This window comes from Callorhinchus milii, unplaced genomic scaffold (assembly GCF_018977255.1).
Source record: "Callorhinchus milii isolate IMCB2004 unplaced genomic scaffold, IMCB_Cmil_1.0 Scaffold13, whole genome shotgun sequence".
Lineage (NCBI taxonomy): Eukaryota > Metazoa > Chordata > Chondrichthyes > Chimaeriformes > Callorhinchidae > Callorhinchus > Callorhinchus milii.
Genome location: NW_024704754.1, coordinates 7,883,156 through 7,901,842, shown reverse-complemented (window position 1 = coordinate 7,901,842; position 18,687 = coordinate 7,883,156). Strand labels below are relative to the sequence as shown.

Here is an 18,687-nt window from a genome sequence, read left to right as displayed (position 1 = left end):
ACATGATGCTTTTTAAAAATTCAGTACTGGGCTATTCAAAGGTAGCTGTATAGAATTTTCCATCTATAATTTATATTTGGGTAAAAGATTAGTAAAAGCAGTCAAGCTGAAAAACAAACAAGTTTAGTTGGATAAGTAGCCTGGAATCTAACTGGATTGGAATAGGAAGTACATTATTGCTTCGTTAGAGTGGTACTAATAGAAAGGATTTCATGATGTGAAATTCCATTTTCTTTTGTACGTGTGTATACCCTGCATACTTAGTGAGTCTGCTCAGGCCTCTTTAAATGCTCCAATGCGATACGTCTCTCATTCTTTAAAAAAAATCAAATCTGTGAATGGAAATTTATCATTTTCAGTTATTAGCCTTGTAATGAATTTATCTGAAGGCAAATAACTAAGGCGCTCAGTGGGCAGGTAAGATGGCAGGTTCAATTCTGGGCCGAGCTTTGCTGAAAAGTGTTCTTGATGGATGTCAGATGAGTTTGAGATCAACACATGTATAACACAAATGAACATGTCGTAGCTCATTTACTCCTTTAAACTGCTCCTTTAAATTAATCTACTATGTATTTCACTAGACGTGGAAAATAATGTTTTTACTGTGGTGAACACTCTGCTAAGGGGATAGCATGCTCTTGCATTTGAATATACACCTAGCTGTTCATTATTTTTCAGTCCAACATGATCTGAAAATAGTTAAGAGGTAAAGGATGTTGCTTGGATGATGCTTGTTCATTTTCTTATAATAATAATAATAATAATAATCCTTGCATTTGATATAGCGCTTTTCACGTCAGGAGGACGTCCCAAAGCGCTTCACAGAACACACTGTAAAGTGAATTGACTGTATATTTGTGGGCGAACGCGGCAGCCAATTGCGCACAGCAATGTCCCACAAACAGTCGTAGATTGAAAATGACCAATTTAATTATTGTTTTTGGTTTTTTGGAGGGATTATTATTATATTATTATATTATTATAGTTACTAGAAGCAGTAGCAATCAGCAGACTGGTCTGGTAGAACACTGAGGCTAATTGTACTGCTAAAAGAGTAAGAGCAGTTAACAACAACAATAAATTACATTTGTATAGTGCCTTTCACGACAGGACGATGTTGCAAGGCGGTGAAGAAGAAAGCACAGAACAGGAAATGGATCAGATATTTCTTTCACTGAATCATTGGGGCAGCAGCACAATGAACGTTGCTTTGAGCCAAACTTAATAATAATCCTTGCATTTGATATAGAGCATTATCACATCTTCGAGACGTTTCAAAGAGCTTCACAGAATATACTCTAAAGTGAATTGACTAGAAACATAGCAACAGTAGTAAACCATTCAGCCCGTTGAGCCTGTTCCACTATTCTATAAAATCATGACTGATCTGTACCTCAAGTCCAAATACCCGCCTTTGCCCTGTATCCCTTAATACCCTGACCTAACAAATATCTACCCAGCTCTGTCTTGGAAGATGTGAATGGATTCAGCATCCACAGCATTTTGGGGGAGAGAGTTCCAGATTTCCACTACCCTTTCGTGAGAAACTGCCTCCTAATTTTACTCCTAAATGGCCTAGCTCTCATTTTTATTCCTATTCCCATTCCAATCCCTGTTTCCTGTCTCCTCCGGTTCCATGCGGTTTTATTTTTGCTAATATATTTTTCAGGGCGAAATGCAGCAGCCAATTGCACATAGCAGTGTCCTGCAAACAGTCGTGGATTGAGTGACCAAATTATTTTTTTACTATCTTGCTGTTCAGATTAAGAAAGGTAAATAGCTTCACTTACACTTTGAGTGATCTGGGTATTCCTTCATCCAAGACATTTTTTAAATATATGATGAAAAGCTGAGGCCCCAGTACAGACCCCTGGAGAACACCACTTGTCATGTCGTAAGGTCTCCACTTAAGTGCTCCGGGTCGCGACACTGCATGAAGGCGCTATATAAATGCAAGCTGTTGGTTGAAATTCATTGAACCTTGTGTCATACATGTAGGTAAATGTGTTGATCCACATTTCCCAGCCTTTTTAAATTGGATTGGAAGATGATCTGTGTTAAATTGGCTTCTATGGATAATAGTTGTGAAGAGGAAAATGGGATTAGCTCACACACTGAAGCAAATCAGTGAGTTTAGAGAGCATTCTCCATTTGAGAAGAGAGGAATTTGAAGCTATGAAGCCACATTTCACCCACAAATACACAGTCAATCCACTTTACAATATATTCTGTGAAGCGTTTGGAAACAGCTCAAATGCAAAGATTATTATATTTATCTTGAAAGTGGTGGGAGCGATGTTGGATGTAAGTCTTCTCCAGAAGTTAATTCTGTGGCACCGTCTTAACTAGGACTGAGCGTGTATTTGGAGAAAGCTGCAGAGGTGTAGGAAATTACTTTTGTTCTCATCCTCCAGACTGTGTCCAGTAACAGCAATATTGGTCATGTTAGTTCCAAGAAAAATCACTGGTGGGTTGACAATTGCTGAATTACTGAAGCAGAAGTGTGTGGCATCAGTGTGCAGAATGACCTTTCACATCTATTCAACATTTTTGTTTTTTTCAGCACGGGTTTTCACTTGTGCTTGAAGATATTTAGACCATTGTGAGTAAGACCCTGGTAAAATTGTACTAATTGTTTGGTTCTACGAACAGAATGGTCTGAGCTAAGGAATTTGGGAAGTCAGAGTCACAGGAAAGGAAGTGGGACTAAATGGGTAGTTTTAGGGAATGTCTCGTCAGAGCAATGGGCCAAATCGTCTGTGCTACAGTCTGTAAAATTCCTGTAAAGCTACACCTTCAGTTATTAATTGAGGTAATTGCAGTATTTTTTGTTTGTTTGCAGAAGCATTCTAATGTGCTGTTTGTCTTTAGGCTGACCTTTTAAAAGTTTGTAGACCAGTTTTAAAGCATTAATCCTATGACCGGCTCTGTAAAAACATTAAGAAGCTAACTATTCAGTGGCACTCAGTGCATTTGATTAATGCTTCAGTTTCCTAAGTTTCGGCCTTTTTTGTAGAAAACAAATTTCTATAGTTTGAACTTAACATTTGCACTCGGTTCTTATGTTTAGTGATCTGGAGCCAAAGGATATGACAACCAATGAGAACCTGTGAATAGCAAATTGTTTTTAAAGTTTGCAGTCTGCAGTTAAAAAATCAAGTGCTTAGAAAAANTACTTAAAGTTGTAACTTTGTATTTTCTCAAGTTTTGAAAATGATTTTCCATTTCTATTCATTAATAGATTTAACACTGGTCTCATTCCCTCTACAAGATAAGACCATAACTTTTTCAGAGTCTTCTGTGGAGTCTAGTGCAAACTGGTTAGTGTAGTTTCTAACTTCCCCATCCCGGTTTCTCTTTAGACAATTGGACACTATCTGCTTGCCTCGTTCCAGTGGTTTCTGTACAAATAAATATGGTGCAGTTCCTATTCTCCTGGTATTGAAATTCTTAAAGCATTCATTTGTGATAAGAAAAACAGTTGCTGTCAGAGTTAATATTATGTCAAATTAAATCCTGTTGTATGTTCCAGTTGAATTCAATGCTAGTCAGGATAGCTGTAAGCAATCGTTTTACAGTGTAGCATATACCTACCTTGATTAAAATTGTAGACTTTTTCTCAAGGTTTATGCAAAAAAAAGATGTGCATTGCTTATGTCTTGATGCAAAACTTTCATTTTATATTGGATGTAAACTGGACTGTCACAAATTTGTATAGTCCTTTTTGTATATGTATATTTTTATATAATGCAGTGTCTAGTTCAGGGTTGAAAGGAGCTCAATGCTGTAAGGTTTTATCGCTGAATTAATAGTTGGAATCCTTACATATTTCAGCAGTAGAATTCCTTACACCATTCCCCACCTGTCCTTTATAAATTCTTTAATAGATTCATGCGTCATTATGCCAACTGCATGCTATGTAACAAAGTGGAGGTATCCGGATTCCAAAAATTAACATTAGGTTAATATTTTTAATATAGACGTAATTGCAAATAAACTTCAGATTGATCAGGGAAAGAGTGATCTGGATTGCTTTAATAGTTCACTTAATGTAGGTAGTTTTCCCAGTGTGGTATTGGGAGCAATAAAATAATTGTTTCTAGCATTGTTGCAATTAAAAGTTGTCTTTATAAAGTTTAAATATGTGAGCATTTGGCACTTGACAACTTGATCATGTGAACTCTGTCTGGCTTTAAAACCGTTCTGCTGTGACTTTGCAGACTGATGCTCTGATGTATTCAGCAATGAAGTTCAAATTGTTCACAAGTAATAAAGAATATTTAATAACCAGTTTAATAATTTTTTTGTCTTTCCAAAATTAAGTTCCCAAGTGACTCAGTTAAGAGAAAGATGTATTTTGTACCTATTTTGTCCTTTTTTTATAAATGGAAGTGAATTGTGCTTGTTCTAAATTGTAATACCAAGATCAATCATGGAAATGAATGATTCATTAATAACTAAACACTGTGGTAAATTAAGAACAATCTTTGAAGCAGTGTTTCATGTATTCTGCTCATTACTTTAATAGAAACCTACACTAAAGTACTCTTATCAATCAGTCCCTGGTTTAAATACTGTGAATAGAATCTCATCAACTTTGCTCGAACACTGTCAAGAATTAAAGAAATAGTACTTATTCTTACCCGTGCTGCATTAATTCTTATAAAAGATGTTGCTCGTTCACACTAAAAATATTTTGGTATTGTATGGTTTGGGGGTAGTATATTGGCTGAGAATGGGAGAAAAGATGCACAAAGCTCTGCTAATATCCTTTTCAGAATAACTGTTTAAAGGTGAAAAATAATCATCGAATTTGATAATGGCTTAGGTCAACATCTCAAGGTGCTTCACAGGTAATTGCGAATAAGTATGTAACACTGTATGTAATAATAATCCTTGCATTTGATATAGCGCCTTATCACGTCTTCAAGACAACTAAAAGTGCTTCACAGATTACAGTGTAAAGTGAATTAATTCTATTTTGTAGGCGAAACACAGCAGTGTTCCACAACAGTCATGGATTGAGTGACCAAATTATTATTTTTNAAGGTATTACCCCCAGAAAAGCAACCACCAATCGACTAACAGCCGGGTTGCTACTTACTGCTAGTTAAGCAGAGGGCTGTTCTCCCTCCCCGGGAATCAAACCCAGGTCCTCTGGCTTTTGCAACTTGATCATGTGAACTCTGTCTGGCTTTAAAACTGCTCTACTGTAACTGCAGACTGATGCTCTGATGTACTTAACAATGAAGGTCAAATTGTTCACAAGTAATAAAGAATGTTTAATAACCAGTTTAATAAATTTTAGCGAGGCGAGTGCTCTAACCACTAAGCTACAGCACTGCACAGGTAGGTAACAGATTGTTGGCCAGGAAACTCCGCTTTTCTTTTAGTGTCATGAGATCTTAAATGCCCACTTGAACAAACAGATTTCATAACAACAACAAAATTACATTTGTATAGCGTCTTACACGTCGGGAGGACGTCCCAAGGTGCTGGACAGACAGATACGGACCCGAGTTGAGGGTCACGGTGGGGGAGAGCAGGGAGGTCAAAAACATGGTCGAGGAGGAGGGTCTTGAGATGGGTCTTGAAGGTGGCGAGGGAAGGGGGCGAGACAGAGGGACTGGGAGATGGAGTTTCAGAGGGTGGGGGCAGAGTGGCGGAAGGCCTGCCCCCGAATAGTGCAGCGAACAAGGCAAGGGACGTGACGCAGGCCAGAGCCTGCTGTGCAGAGGGAGTGAACAGGCTGGTAGGGGGTTACGAGGTTGGAGAGGTAGAGGGGAGCAAGACCCTGGAGGGCTTTGAACATGAGCACTGGGATCTTGAACTGTATCTTCTGTGTGATGAGAAATCAGTGGAGTTGGGCAAGGATGGGGATGATCGGGTCACGGAGCCCAGTGCGGGAGAGGACACAGACTGCAGAGTTCTGGATGATCTGCAGCCTGTGTAGGGAGGAGTTCGGGAGGCCGACAAGTAGTGAGTTTGCATAGTCGAGCCTCGATGTAATGAAGCCATGTATAAGAGTTTCAGCGGCCTGTGGTCTGAGACAGTGTCGGAGCCGGGCAACATTGCAGAGGTGGGGGAAGGCAGAACGTTTCATTGTGCAGATGTGGGGTAGAAAGAATAGTTGAGGTCAAACAAGATGCCAAGGTTCCAGACTGGCTTAGTAAGGTGGAGTGTGCATCCATGGCAGAACCTGAGGTGAGGAGGCGCTGATGGGAGCCAATCAGGAGAGCCTCAGTCTTGTTGATGTTCAACTGAAGAAAGTTCGTTCTCATCCCGGACTTGATGTCTGACAGACATTCTGACAGGACAGCAGTGGTCCTGGAGTCAAGGGTGGAGGCAGAGACGTAGAGTTAACTTCTCATCTGAATGATAGCTTGCAATTAGGTTCACAAAAATGTTTTAGAAAGAAAGGTTATCGTAATGAAAAGTGTTTTTTGAAAGATTTGCATTGCCAGTACAAGTAGAATACTTTTATGCACTTGATTTTATGGCAAGCTAAGGCCTGCTTAATTTTGAAAGCTACAGTAGATGTTATAAAACAGAAATAAAACCCACTCCTGTTTGTGTCCTGCTAAGCAATCTATAATTTAGGAAATGTCATAGAATTGCTCCAGATTCCTCAATGAATTCTTCACATTTTATTTCTTGCATTTGAATTCCAACGGTGCTTTGCAGTCAGCTGTCTGGAAGTTCTGTTCTGGCATTCACAAGCTGTCAGAAATGTAGTTCCATGTAATTTTGAAATTTGTGGTAAAATATGCAACAACCCAGTGACGTGCTAGGCCTATAGATAAAATCCTGTAGGATGAAACTATTATATTCTTTATTATTGGGAGTAATAATCCCTTTTAAAAAAAAAATAATAATTTGGTCACTCAACCAAACTGTTTGTGGGACACTGCTGTGCACAATTGATTGCTGTGCTTCGCCCACAAAATATTCTGTTCACTTGAGACATCTGAACAAAGTGATAAGGCACCATATCAAATACAAGGAATATTATTATTGTTTATGATCAAATCTTTAAATGGCTGTGATGGAATGAGAACATGCCAAAGTGTGGTAAGTGTGGCTAACAAAGGAACAATTCCCATTCTCAGTCTGAAAGAGTGGGGAAGGTTAGCTCCAAAAATGAAGATCAGTACAGTGACACCAGTGTGCAGTGTGTGGAATGAGCTATGTAGAGTATCAGTGCAAATGGCTACAGTGCAGGATGATTGCCACCACTCAGTATTCTCTTATAACTAAATAAAAGTATAGTCCAAAGGGTTTGATTATATTGTTCATCACCTCTTTATAATTCTGAATTAAATGCTCAGCAAAAAATGACTTATTTTTGTATACTATAGTATAAGATAGTGTAAAGAAGGTTCCTGATGAATTAAAAGGGAATTTTGACCTAAGTGGAGCAGATAACTTAATGTGGTGTTCTCCTTTGATTTTTCAGTTGGCTGATTGCAATCCTATCCCAGTTGAACCCACTGTTTGGTCCACAGTTGAAAAATGAAACGATATGGTATCTAAAATACCACTGGCATTGAGTACAGCTCTGCATACGGCACATGATGCCTTACTCTGGAAGTCGGGTGAGAATGAAAGTGGAGAAAATAATCTAATTTTATCCTAGAGCTATAAGGTTTCAAGAAATGAATGTTATTCAGTGAACATAAGACTTGTGTTACAATGCTGAGTAATGACCTGGGCCAATAGAAACGTGCTGCTGCACCTTTTCCATGGAATCCACTATAAACACCTTCCTCCGCTACAAACCCCTGGTATTACCCCCAGAAAAGCAATCCACTAATTGACTAACAACCGGGTTGCTACTTGCTGCTCGGTAAACAGAGGCGTGTTCTCCCTCCCTGGAATCAAACCCAGGTCCTCTTGCTTGCGAGGCAAGTGCTCTAACCACTACGCTACAGGACTGCACAGGTAGGTAACAGATTGTTGGCCAGGAAACTCCCCTATAAATGTAGTTTCTGGCCCGGGGGCCGCACGCTGGTTACCTGACATCACTGTGAGTGGACGTATCCGGATGCGCATCCGCGGTATGGGCAAGCAGCAAGTGGACTTCACTCGGAGGCTTTGTTGTGATTCTGCATGAGTGTGTGTGTGCATCTCTCTGTAAGTGAGTGTCTGTGTGTGTATCTCTCTGTAAGTGAGTATCTGTGTGTGTTTATCTCTGTAAGTGAGTGTCTGTGTATGTGTCTCTGTTTGTGAGTGTCTCTGTGTGTGTGTCTCTCTCTGTTTGTGAGTGTCTGTGTATGTGTGTGTCTCTCTCTGTTTGTGAGTGTTGGTGTGTGTGTCTCTCTGTGAGTCTGTGTGTGTGTGTCTCTCTGTGAGTGTCTGTGTGTGTGTTTCTGTCTATTTGTGAGTGTCTCTGTGTGTGTGTGTGTGTGTGTGTCTCTCTGAGTGTCTGTGTGTGTCTCTCTCTGTGAGTGTCTGTGTGTGTGTCGCTCTCTGTTTGTGAGTGTCTGTGTGTGTGTCTCTCTGTTTGTGAGTGTCTGTTTGTGTGTGTGTCTCTCTCTGTTTGTGAGAGTCTGTGTATGTGTGTGTCTCTCTCTGTGAGTGTGTATGTGTGTGTCTGTGTGTGTGTGTGTCTCTCTGTTTGTGAGTGTCTGTGTGTGTGTGTGTGTGTGTCTCTCTCTGTTTGTGAGTGTCTGTGTGTGTGTTTCTCTCTGTTTGTGAGTGTCTCTGTGTGTGTGTCTCTCTCTGTTTGTGTGTGTGTGTGTGTGTCTCTCTCTGTTTGTGTGTGTGTGTGTGTCTCTGTTTGTGAGTGTCTGTGTGTGTGCGTCTTTCTGTTTGTGAGTGTCTGTGTATGTGTGTGTCTCTCTCTGTTTGTGAGAGTGTATGTGTGTCTCTCTGAGTATCTGTGTGTGTATCTCTCTGTGAGAGTGTCTGTGTGTGTTTCTCTCTCTCTGTTTGTGAGTGTCTCTGTGTGTGTGTCTCTGTGTGTGTGTCTCTCTGTTTGTGAGTGTCTGTGTGTGTGTGTCTCTCTGTGAGTGTCTGTGTGTGTGTCTCTCTCTGTGAGTGTCTGTGTGTGTCTCTGTTTGTGAGTGTCTCTGTGTGTGTGTCTCTCTGTTTGTGAGTGTCTGTGTGTGTGTCTCTCTCTGTGAGTGTCTGTATGTGTCTCTCTCTGTTTGTGAGTGTCTGTGTGTGTGTTTCTGTCTGTTTGTGAGTGTCTCTCTGTGTGTGTGTCTCTCTGAGTGTCTGTGTGTGTCTCTCTCTGTTTGTGAGTGTCTGTGTGTGTGTCGCTCTCTGTTTGTGAGTGTCTGTGTGTGTGTCTCTCTGTTTGTGAGTGTCTGTTTGTGTGTGTGTCTCTCTCTGTTTGTGAGAGTCTGTGTATGTGTGTGTCTCTCTCTGTGAGTGTATGTGTGTGTCTCTCGGTGAGTGTCTGTGTGTGTGTGTCTCTCTGTTTGTGAGTGTCTGTGTGTGTCTCTCTCTGTGAGTGTCTGTGTGTGTGTGTGTCTCTCTGTTTGTGAGTGTCTGTGTGTGTGTGTGTGTCTCTCTCTGTTTGTGAGTGTCTCTGTGTGTTTCTCTCTGTTTGTGAGTGTCTCTGTGTGTGTCTCTCTCTGTTTGTGAGTGTGTGTGTGTGTGTCTCTCTCTGTTTGTGTGTGTGTGTGTCTCTGTGAGTGTCTGTGTGTGCGTCTTTCTGTTTGTGAGTGTCTGTTTGTGTGTGTGTCTCTCTCTGTTTGTGAGAGTCTGTGTATGTGTGTGTCTCTCTCTGAGTGTGTGTGTGTCTCTCGGTGAGTGTCTGTGTGTGTGTGTCTCTCTGTTTGTGAGTCTGTGTGTGTCTCTCTCTGTGAGTGTGTGTGTGTGTGTCTGTCTCTCTGTTTGTGAGTGTCTGTGTGTGTGTGTGTGTGTGTGTCTCTCTCTGTTTGTGAGTGTCTCTGTGTGTGTGTTTCTCTCTGTTTGTGAGTGTCTCTGTGTGTGTGTCTCTCTCTGTTTGTGTGTGTGTGTGTGTGTCTCTCTCTGTTTGTGTGTGTGTGTGTGTCTCTGTTTGTGAGTGTCTGTGTGTGTGCGTCTTTCTGTTTGTGAGTGTCTGTGTATGTGTGTGTCTCTCTCTGTTTGTGAGAGTGTATGTGTGTCTCTCTGAGTATCTGTGTGTGTATCTCTCTGTGAGAGTGTCTGTGTGTGTTTCTCTCTCTCTGTTTGTGAGTGTCTCTGTGTGTGTGTCTCTGTGTGTGTGTCTCTCTGTTTGTGAGTGTCTGTGTGTGTGTGTGTCTCTCTGTGAGTGTCTGTGTGTGTGTCTCTCTCTGTGAGTGTCTGTGTGTGTCTCTGTTTGTGAGTGTCTCTGTGTGTGTGTCTCTCTGTTTGTGAGTGTCTGTGTGTGTGTCTCTCTCTGTGAGTGTCTGTATGTGTCTCTCTCTGTTTGTGAGTGTCTGTGTGTGTGTTTCTGTCTGTTTGTGAGTGTCTCTGTGTGTGTGTGTCTCTCTGAGTGTCTGTGTGTGTCTCTCTCTGTTTGTGAGTGTCTGTGTGTGTGTCGCTCTCTGTTTGTGAGTGTCTGTGTGTGTGTCTCTCTGTTTGTGAGTGTCTGTTTGTGTGTGTGTCTCTCTCTGTTTGTGAGAGTCTGTGTATGTGTGTGTCTCTCTCTGTGAGTGTATGTGTGTGTCTCTCGGTGAGTGTCTGTGTGTGTGTGTCTCTCTGTTTGTGAGTGTCTGTGTGTGTCTCTCTCTGTGAGTGTCTGTGTGTGTGTGTGTCTCTCTGTTTGTGAGTGTCTGTGTGTGTGTGTGTCTCTCTCTGTTTGTGAGTGTCTCTGTGTGTTTCTCTCTGTTTGTGAGTGTCTCTGTGTGTGTCTCTCTCTGTTTGTGAGTGTGTGTGTGTGTGTCTCTCTCTGTTTGTGTGTGTGTGTGTCTCTGTGAGTGTCTGTGTGTGCGTCTTTCTGTTTGTGAGTGTCTGTTTGTGTGTGTGTCTCTCTCTGTTTGTGAGAGTCTGTGTATGTGTGTGTCTCTCTCTGAGTGTGTGTGTGTCTCTCGGTGAGTGTCTGTGTGTGTGTGTCTCTCTGTTTGTGAGTCTGTGTGTGTCTCTCTCTGTGAGTGTGTGTGTGTGTGTCTGTCTCTCTGTTTGTGAGTGTCTGTGTGTGTGTGTGTGTGTCTCTCTCTGTTTGTGAGTGTCTGTGTGTGTGTGTGTGTGTCTCTCTCTGTTTGTGAGTGTCTCTGTGTGTGTGTTTCTCTCTGTTTGTGAGTGTCTCTGTGTGTGTGTCTCTCTCTTTGTGAGTGTGTGTGTGTGTCTCTCTCTGTTTGTGTGTGTGTGTCTCTGTGAGTGTCTGTGTGTGTGCGTCTTTCTGTTTGTGAGTGTCTGTGTATGTGTGTGTCTCTCTCTGTTTGTGAGAGTGTATGTGTGTCTCTCTGAGTATCTGTGTGTGTATCTCTCTGTGTGAGTGTCTGTGTGTGTTTCTCTCTCTCTGTTTGTGAGTGTCTGTGTGTGTGTCTCTGTGTGTGTGTCTCTCTGTTTGTGAGTGTCTGTGTGTGTCTCTCTGTGAGTGTCTGTGTGTGTGTCTCTCTCTGTGAGTGTCTGTGTGTGTCTCTCTGTTTGTGAGTGTCTCTGTGTGTGTGTCTCTCTCTGTTTGTGAGTGTGTGTGTGTGTGTCTCTGTGTGTGTCTCTCTGTTTGTGAGTGTCTGTGTGTGTGTCTCTCTCTGTGAGTGTCTGTGTGTGTTTCTCTCTGTGTGTGTGTGTGTGTCTGTGTGTGTGTGTGTCTCTGTGTGTGTGTCTCTCTCTGAGTGTATGTGTGTGTGTCTCTCTGTGAGTGTCTGTGTGTGTGTCTCTCTCTGTTTGTGTCTGTGTGTGTCTCTCTCTGTTTGTGAGTGTCTCTGTGTGTGTCTCTCTCTCTGTTTGTGAGTGTCTGTGTGTGTGTGTGTCTCTCTGTTTGTGAGTGTCTGTGTGTGTGCCTCTCTGTTTGTGAGTGTGTGTGTGTGTGTGTGTGTCTCTCTCTGTTTGTGAGTGTGTGTGTGTGTGTGTCTCTCTCTGTTTGTGAGTGTCTCTGTGTGTGTGTCTCTCTCTGTGAGTGTGTATGTGTGTGTCTCTCGGTGAGTGTCTGTGTGTGTGTGTCTCTCTGTTTGTGAGTGTCTGTGTGTGTCTCTGTGAGTGTCTGTGTGTGTGTGTGTCTCTCTGTTTGTGAGTGTCTGTGTGTGTGTGTGTGTGTCTCTCTGTTTGTGAGTGTCTCTGTGTGTGTGTTTCTCTCTGTTTGTGAGTGTCTCTGTGTTTGTCTCTCTCTGTGAGTATCTGTGTGTGTCTCTCTCTCTGTTTGTGAGTGTCTGTGTGTGTGTGTGTCTCTCTGTTTGTGAGTGTCTGTGTGTGTGTGTGCCTCTCTGTTTGTGAGTGTGTGTGTGTGTGTGTGTCTGTTTGTGAGTATCTGTGTGTGTCTCTCTGTTTGTGAGTGTCTGTGTGTGTGTGTCTCTCTGTGAGTATCTGTGTGTGTCTCTCTCTCTGTTTGTGAGTGTCTGTGTGTGTGTGTGTGTCTCTCTGTTTGTGAGTGTCTGTGTGTGTGTGTGCCTCTCTGTTTGTGAGTGTGTGTGTGTGTGTGTCTGTTTGTGAGTGTCTGTGTGTGTGTGTGTCTCTCTCTGTTTGTGAGTGTCTCTGTGTTTGTCTCTCTCTGTTTGTGAGTGTGTGTGTGTGTGTGTGTCGGTTTGTGAGTGTCTGTGTCTCTCTCTGTTTATGAGTGTCTGTGTGTGTGTTTCTCTCTCTGTTTGTGAGTGTGTGTGTGTGTGTGTGTCTCTCTCTGTTTGTGAGTGTCTCTGTGTGTGTGTCTCTCTCTGTGAGTGTGTATGTGTGTGTCTCTCGGTGAGTGTCTGTGTGTGTGTGTCTCTCTGTTTGTGAGTGTCTGTGTGTGTCTCTGTGAGTGTCTGTGTGTGTGTGTGTCTCTCTGTTTGTGAGTGTCTCTGTGTGTGTGTCTCTCTCTGTGAGTGTGTATGTGTGTGTCTCTCGGTGAGTGTCTGTGTGTGTGTGTCTCTCTGTTTGTGAGTGTCTGTGTGTGTGTGTGTCTCTCTCTGTTTGTGAGTGTCTCTGTGTGTGTGTCTCTCTCTGTGAGTGTGTATGTGTGTGTGTGTCTCTCTCTGTTTGTGAGTGTGTGTGTGTGTGTGTCTCTCTCTGTTTGTGAGTGTCTCTGTGTGTGTGTCTCTCTGTGAGTGTGTATGTGTGTGTCTCTCGGTGAGTGTCTGTGTGTGTGTGTCTCTCTGTTTGTGAGTGTCTGTGTGTGTCTCTGTGAGTGTCTGTGTGTGTGTGTGTCTCTCTGTTTGTGAGTGTCTGTGTGTGTGTGTGTCTCTCTCTGTTTGTGAGTGTCTCTGTGTGTGTGTTTCTCTCTGTTTGTGAGTGTCTCTGTGTGTGTGTCTCTCTCTGTTTGTGAGTGTCTCTGTGTGTGTGTCTCTCTCTGTTTGTGTGTGTCTGTGTGTGTGCGTCTTTCTGTTTGTGAGTGTCTGTGTGTGTGTGTCTCTCTGTGAGTGTCTGTGTGTGTGTCTCTCTCTGTGAGTGTCTGTGTGTGTCTCTCTGTTTGTGAGTGTCTCTGTGTGTGTGTCTCTCTGTTTGTGAGTGTCTGTGTGTGTGTCTCTCTCTGTGAGTGTCTGTGTGTGTTTCTCTCTCTGTGTGTGTGTGTGTCTGTGTGTGTGTGTCTCTGTGTGTGTGTCTCTCTGTGAGTGTCTGTGTGTGTGTCTCTCTGTGAGTGTCTGTGTGTGTGTCTCTCTCTGTGAGTGTCTGTGTGTGTCTCTCTCTGTTTGTGAGTGTCTCTGTGTGTGTGTGTGTCTCTCTCTGTTTGTGATTGTCTGTGTGTGTGTGTGTGTCTGTTTGTGAGTATCTGTGTGTGTCTCTCTCTCTGTTTGTGAGTGTCTGTGTGTGTGTGTGTGTGTGCCTCTCTGTTTGTGAGTGTCTGTGTGTGTGTGTGTCTGTTTGTGAGTGTCTGTGTGTGTTTGTGTCTCTCTCTGTTTGTGAGTGTCTCTGTGTTTGTCTCTCTCTGTTTGTGAGTGTGTGTGTGTGTGTGTGTCGGTTTGTGAGTGTCTGTGTCTCTCTCTGTTTGTGAGTGTCTGTGTGTGTCTCTGTGAGTGTCTGTGTGTGTGTGTGTCTCTCTGTTTGTGAGTGTGTATGTGTGTGTCTCTCTCTGTTTGTGAGTGTCTCTGTGTGTGTGTTTCTCTCTGTTTGTGAGTGTCTCTGTGTTTGTCTCTCTCTGTGAGTATCTGTGTGTGTCTCTCTCTCTGTTTGTGAGTGTCTGTGTGTGTGTGTGTCTCTCTGTTTGTGAGTGTCTGTGTGTGTGTGTGCCTCTCTGTTTGTGAGTGTGTGTGTGTGTCTGTTTGTGAGTATCTGTGTGTGTCTCTCTCTCTGTTTGTGAGTGTCTGTGTGTGTGTGTCTCTCTGTGAGTATCTGTGTGTGTCTCTCTCTCTGTTTGTGAGTGTCTGTGTGTGTGTGTGTCTCTCTGTTTGTGAGTGTCTGTGTGTGTGTGTGCCTCTCTGTTTGTGAGTGTGTGTGTGTGTGTGTCTGTTTGTGAGTGTCTGTGTGTGTGTGTGTCTCTCTCTGTTTGTGAGTGTCTGTGTCTCTCTCTGTTTATGAGTGTCTGTGTGTGTGTTTCTCTCTCTGTTTGTGAGTGTGTGTGTCTCTCTCTGTGAGTGTCTCTGTGTGTGTGTCTCTCTCTGTGAGTGTGTATGTGTGTGTCTCTCGGTGAGTGTCTGTGTGTGTGTGTCTCTCTGTTTGTGAGTGTCTGTGTGTGTCTCTGTGAGTGTCTGTGTGTGTGTGTGTGTCTCTCTGTTTGTGAGTGTCTGTGTGTGTGTGTGTCTCTCTCTGTTTGTGAGTGTCTCTGTGTGTGTGTTTCTCTCTGTTTGTGAGTGTCTCTGTGTGTGTGTCTCTCTCTGTTTGTGTGTGTGTGTGTGTCTCTGTTTGTGAGTGTCTGTGTGTGTGCGTCTTTCTGTTTGTGAGTGTCTGTGTATGTGTGTGTCTCTCTCTGTTTGTGAGAGTGTATGTGTGTCTCTCTGAGTATCTGTGTGTGTATCTCTCTGTGTGAGTGTCTGTGTGTGTTTCTCTCTCTCTGTTTGTGAGTGTCTGTGTGTGTGTGTCTCTCTCTGTTTGTGATTGTCTGTGTGTGTGTGTCTGTTTGTGAGTATCTGTGTGTGTCTCTCTGTTTGTGAGTGTCTGTGTGTGTGTCTCTCTCTGTGAGTGTCTGTGTGTGTTTCTCTGTGTGTGTGTGTGTGTGTGTGTGTCTGTGTGTGTGTGTGTCTCTGTGTGTGTGTCTCTCTGTGAGTGTCTGTGTGTGTGTGTCTCTCTGTGAGTGTCTGTGTGTGTGTCTCTCTCTGTTTGTGAGTGTCTCTGTATTTGTCTCTCTCTGTTTGTGAGTGTGTGTGTGTGTCGGTTTGTGAGTGTCTGTGTCTCTCTCTGTTTGTGAGTGTCTGTGTCTCTCTCTGTTTATGAGTGTCTGTGTGTGTGTTTCTCTCTCTGTTTGTGAGTGTGTGTGTGTGTGTGTGTCTCTCCGTGTTTGTGAGTGTCTCTGTGTGTGTGTCTCTCTGTGAGTGTGTATATGTGTGTCTCTCGGTGAGTGTCTGTGTGTGTGTGTCTCTCTGTTTGTGAGTGTCTGTGTGTGTCTCTGTGAGTGTCTGTGTGTGTGTGTCTCTCTGTTTGTGAGTGTCTGTGTGTGTGTGTGTCTCTCTCTGTTTGTGAGTGTCTCTGTGTGTGTGTTTCTCTCTGTTTGTGAGTGTCTCTGTGTGTGTGTCTCTCTCTGTTTGTGAGTGTGTGTGTGTCTCTCTCTGTTTGTGAGTGTCTGTGTCTCTCTCTGTTTATGAGTGTCTGTGTGTGTGTTTCTCTCTCTGTTTGTGAGTGTGTGTGTGTGTGTCTCTCCGTGTTTGTGAGTGTGTCTGTGTGTGTGTCTCTCTGTGAGTGTGTATGTGTGTGTCTCTCGGTGAGTGTCTGTGTGTGTGTGTCTCTCTGTTTGTGAGTGTCTGTGTGTGTCTCTGTGAGTGTCTGTGTGTGTGTGTCTCTCTGTTTGTGAGTGTCTGTGTGTGTGTGTGTGTGTCTCTCTCTGTTTGTGAGTGTCTCTGTGTGTGTGTTTCTCTCTGTTTGTGAGTGTCTCTGTGTGTGTCTCTCTCTCTGTTTGTGAGTGTGTGTGTGTCTCTCTCTGTTTGTGAGTGTGTGTGTCTCTCTGAGTGTCTGTGTGTGTGTGTCTCTGTTTGTGAGTATCTCTGTATGTGTCTCTCTGTTTGTGTGTGTGTGTCTCTGGTTGTGAGTGGCTGTGTGTGTGTGTCTCTCTGTTTGTGAGTGTCTCTGTGTGTGTCTCTCTCTGTGAGTATCTGTGTGTGTTTCTCTCTCTGTGTGTGTTTCTCTCTCTGTGTGTGTGTGTGTCTGTGTGTGTGTGTCTCTGTGTGTGTGTCTCTCTGTGAGTGTCTGTGTGTGTGTGTCTCTCTGTGAGTGTCTGTGTGTGTGTCTCTCTCTGAGTGTCTGTGTGTGTCTCTCTCTGTTTGTGAGTGTCTCTGTGTGTGTCTCTCTCTCTGTTTGTGATTGTCTGTGTGTGTGTGTCTGTTTGTGAGTATCTGTGTGTGTCTCTCTCTCTGTTTGTGAGTGTCTGTGTGTGTGTGTCTCTCTGTGAGTATCTGTGTGTGTCTCTCTGTTTGTGATTGTCTGTGTGTGTGTGTCTGTTTGTGAGTATCTGTGTGTGTCTCTCTCTCTGTTTGTGAGTGTCTGTGTGTGTGTCTCTCTCTGTGAGTGTCTGTGTGTGTGTGTCTCTCTCTCTGTTTGTGAGTGTCTGTGTGTGTGTGTCTCTCTGTTTGTGAGTGTCTGTGTGTGTGTGTCTGTTTGTGAGTGTCTGTGTGTGTGTGTGTCTCTCTCTGTTTGTGAGTGTCTCTGTGTTTGTCTCTCTCTGTTTGTGAGTGTGTGTGTGTGTGTCTGTTTTTTGAGTGTCTGTGTCTCTCTCTGTTTGTGAGTGTCTGTGTCTCTCTCTGTTTATGAGTGTCTGTGTGTGTGTTTCTCTCTCTGTTTGTGAGTGTCTGTGTGTGTGTGTCTCTCTCTGTTTGTGAGTGTCTCTGTGTGTGTGTCTCTGTTTGTGAGTGTGTGTGTCTGTTTGTGAGTGTGTGTGTGTGTCTGTTTGTGAGTGTGTATGTGTGTCTGTTTGTCAGTGTCTGTGTGTGTCTGTTTGTAAGTGTGTGTGTCTCTGTGAGTGTCTGTGTTTGTGTCTCTCTCTGTTTGTGTCTGTGTGTGTTTCTCTCTCTCTGTTTGTGAGTGTCTGTGTGTGTGTGTCTGTTTGTGAGTGTCTGTGTGTGTGTCTCTCTCTCTGTTTGTGAGTGTCTGTGTATGTGTGTCTCTCTCTGTTTGTGAGTGTCTCTGTGTGTGTGTGTCTCTGTTTGTGAGTGTGTGTGTCTGTTTGTGAGTGTCTGTGTGTGTCTGTTTGTGAGTTTCTGTGTGTGTGTCTCTGTTTGTGAATGTGTGTCTCTCTGTTTGTGAGAGTCTGTGTATGTGTGTGTGTCTCTGTTTGTGAGTCTGTGTGTGTCTCTCTCTGTGAGTGTGTGTGTGTGTGTCTGTCTCTCTGTTTGTGAGTGTCTGTGTGTGTGTGTGTGTCTCTCTCTGTTTGTGAGTGTCTGTGTGTGTGTGTGTGTGTCTCTCTCTGTTTGTGAGTGTCTCTGTGTGTGTGTTTCTCTCTGTTTGTGAGTGTGTGTGTGTCTCTCTGTTTGTGAGTGTCTGTGTGAGTGCGTCTCTGTTTGTGAGTGTCTGTGTATGTGTGTGTCTCTCTTTGTTTGTGAGAGTGTATGTGTGTCTCTCTGAGTATCTGTGTGTGTGTCTCTCTGTGTGAGTGTCTGTGTGTTTCTCTCTCTCTGTTTGTGAGTGTCTGTGTGTGTGTGTCTCTGTGTGTGTGTCTCTCTCTGTTTGTGAGTGTCTGTGTGTGTGTCTCTCTCTGTTTGTGAGTGTCTGTGTGTGTGTCTCTGTGAGTGTCTGTGTGTGTGTCTCTCTCTGTGAGTGTCTGTATGTGTCTCTCTTTGTGTGTGTGTCTCTCTCTGTTTGTGAGTGTGTGTGTGTGTGTGTGTCTCTCTGTGATTGTCTGTGTGTGTGTCTGTTTGTGAGTATCTGTGTGTGTCTCTCTCTCTGTTTGTGAGTGTCTGTGTGTGTGTCTCTCTCTGTTTGTGAGTGTCTTGTCTTTGTGTGTCTCTCTGTTTGTGAGTGTCTGTGTGTGTGTGTGTCTCTCTGTTTGTGAGTGTCTGTGTGTGTGTGTGTCTCTCTGTGAGTGTCTGTGTGTGTGTCTCTCTCTGTGAGTGTCTGTGTGTGTCTCTCTCTGTTTGTGAGTGTCTGTGTGTGTGTGTCTCTCTCTGTTTGTGATTGTCTGTGTGTGTGTGTCTGTTTGTGAGTATCTGTGTGTGTCTCTCTCTCTGTTTGTGAGTGTCTGTGTGTGTGTCTCTCTCTGTGAGTGTCTGTGTGTGTGTGTCTCTCTCTCTGTTTGTGAGTGTCTGTGTGTGTGTGTCTCTCTGTTTGTGAGTGTCTGTGTGTGTGTGTCTGTTTGTGAGTGTCTGTGTGTGTGTGTGTCTCTCTCTGTTTGTGAGTGTCTCTGTGTTTGTCTCTCTCTGTTTGTGAGTGTGTGTGTGTGTGTCTGTTTTTTGAGTGTCTGTGTCTCTCTCTGTTTGTGAGTGTCTGTGTCTCTCTCTGTTTATGAGTGTCTGTGTGTGTGTTTCTCTCTCTGTTTGTGAGTGTCTGTGTGTGTGTGTCTCTCTCTGTTTGTGAGTGTCTCTG

At 43.4% G+C, this 18,687-nt stretch overlaps 1 protein-coding gene across 1 annotated transcript in view; it reads left to right on the top strand.

Annotated features, from left to right (window-relative positions):
* The window catches only part of atp6v0e1 (ATPase H+ transporting V0 subunit e1), a 37,448-nt gene that overhangs the window by 11,205 nt on the left and 7,556 nt on the right, over positions 1-18,687 (top strand). Inside the window, exon 3 of the mRNA XM_007906646.2 lies at positions 7,457-7,595. Coding sequence (XP_007904837.1) covers positions 7,457-7,550 — 94 coding nt within the window. The 3' untranslated portion in view covers positions 7,551-7,595. The remainder of the gene's footprint in view (positions 1-7,456; positions 7,596-18,687) is intronic.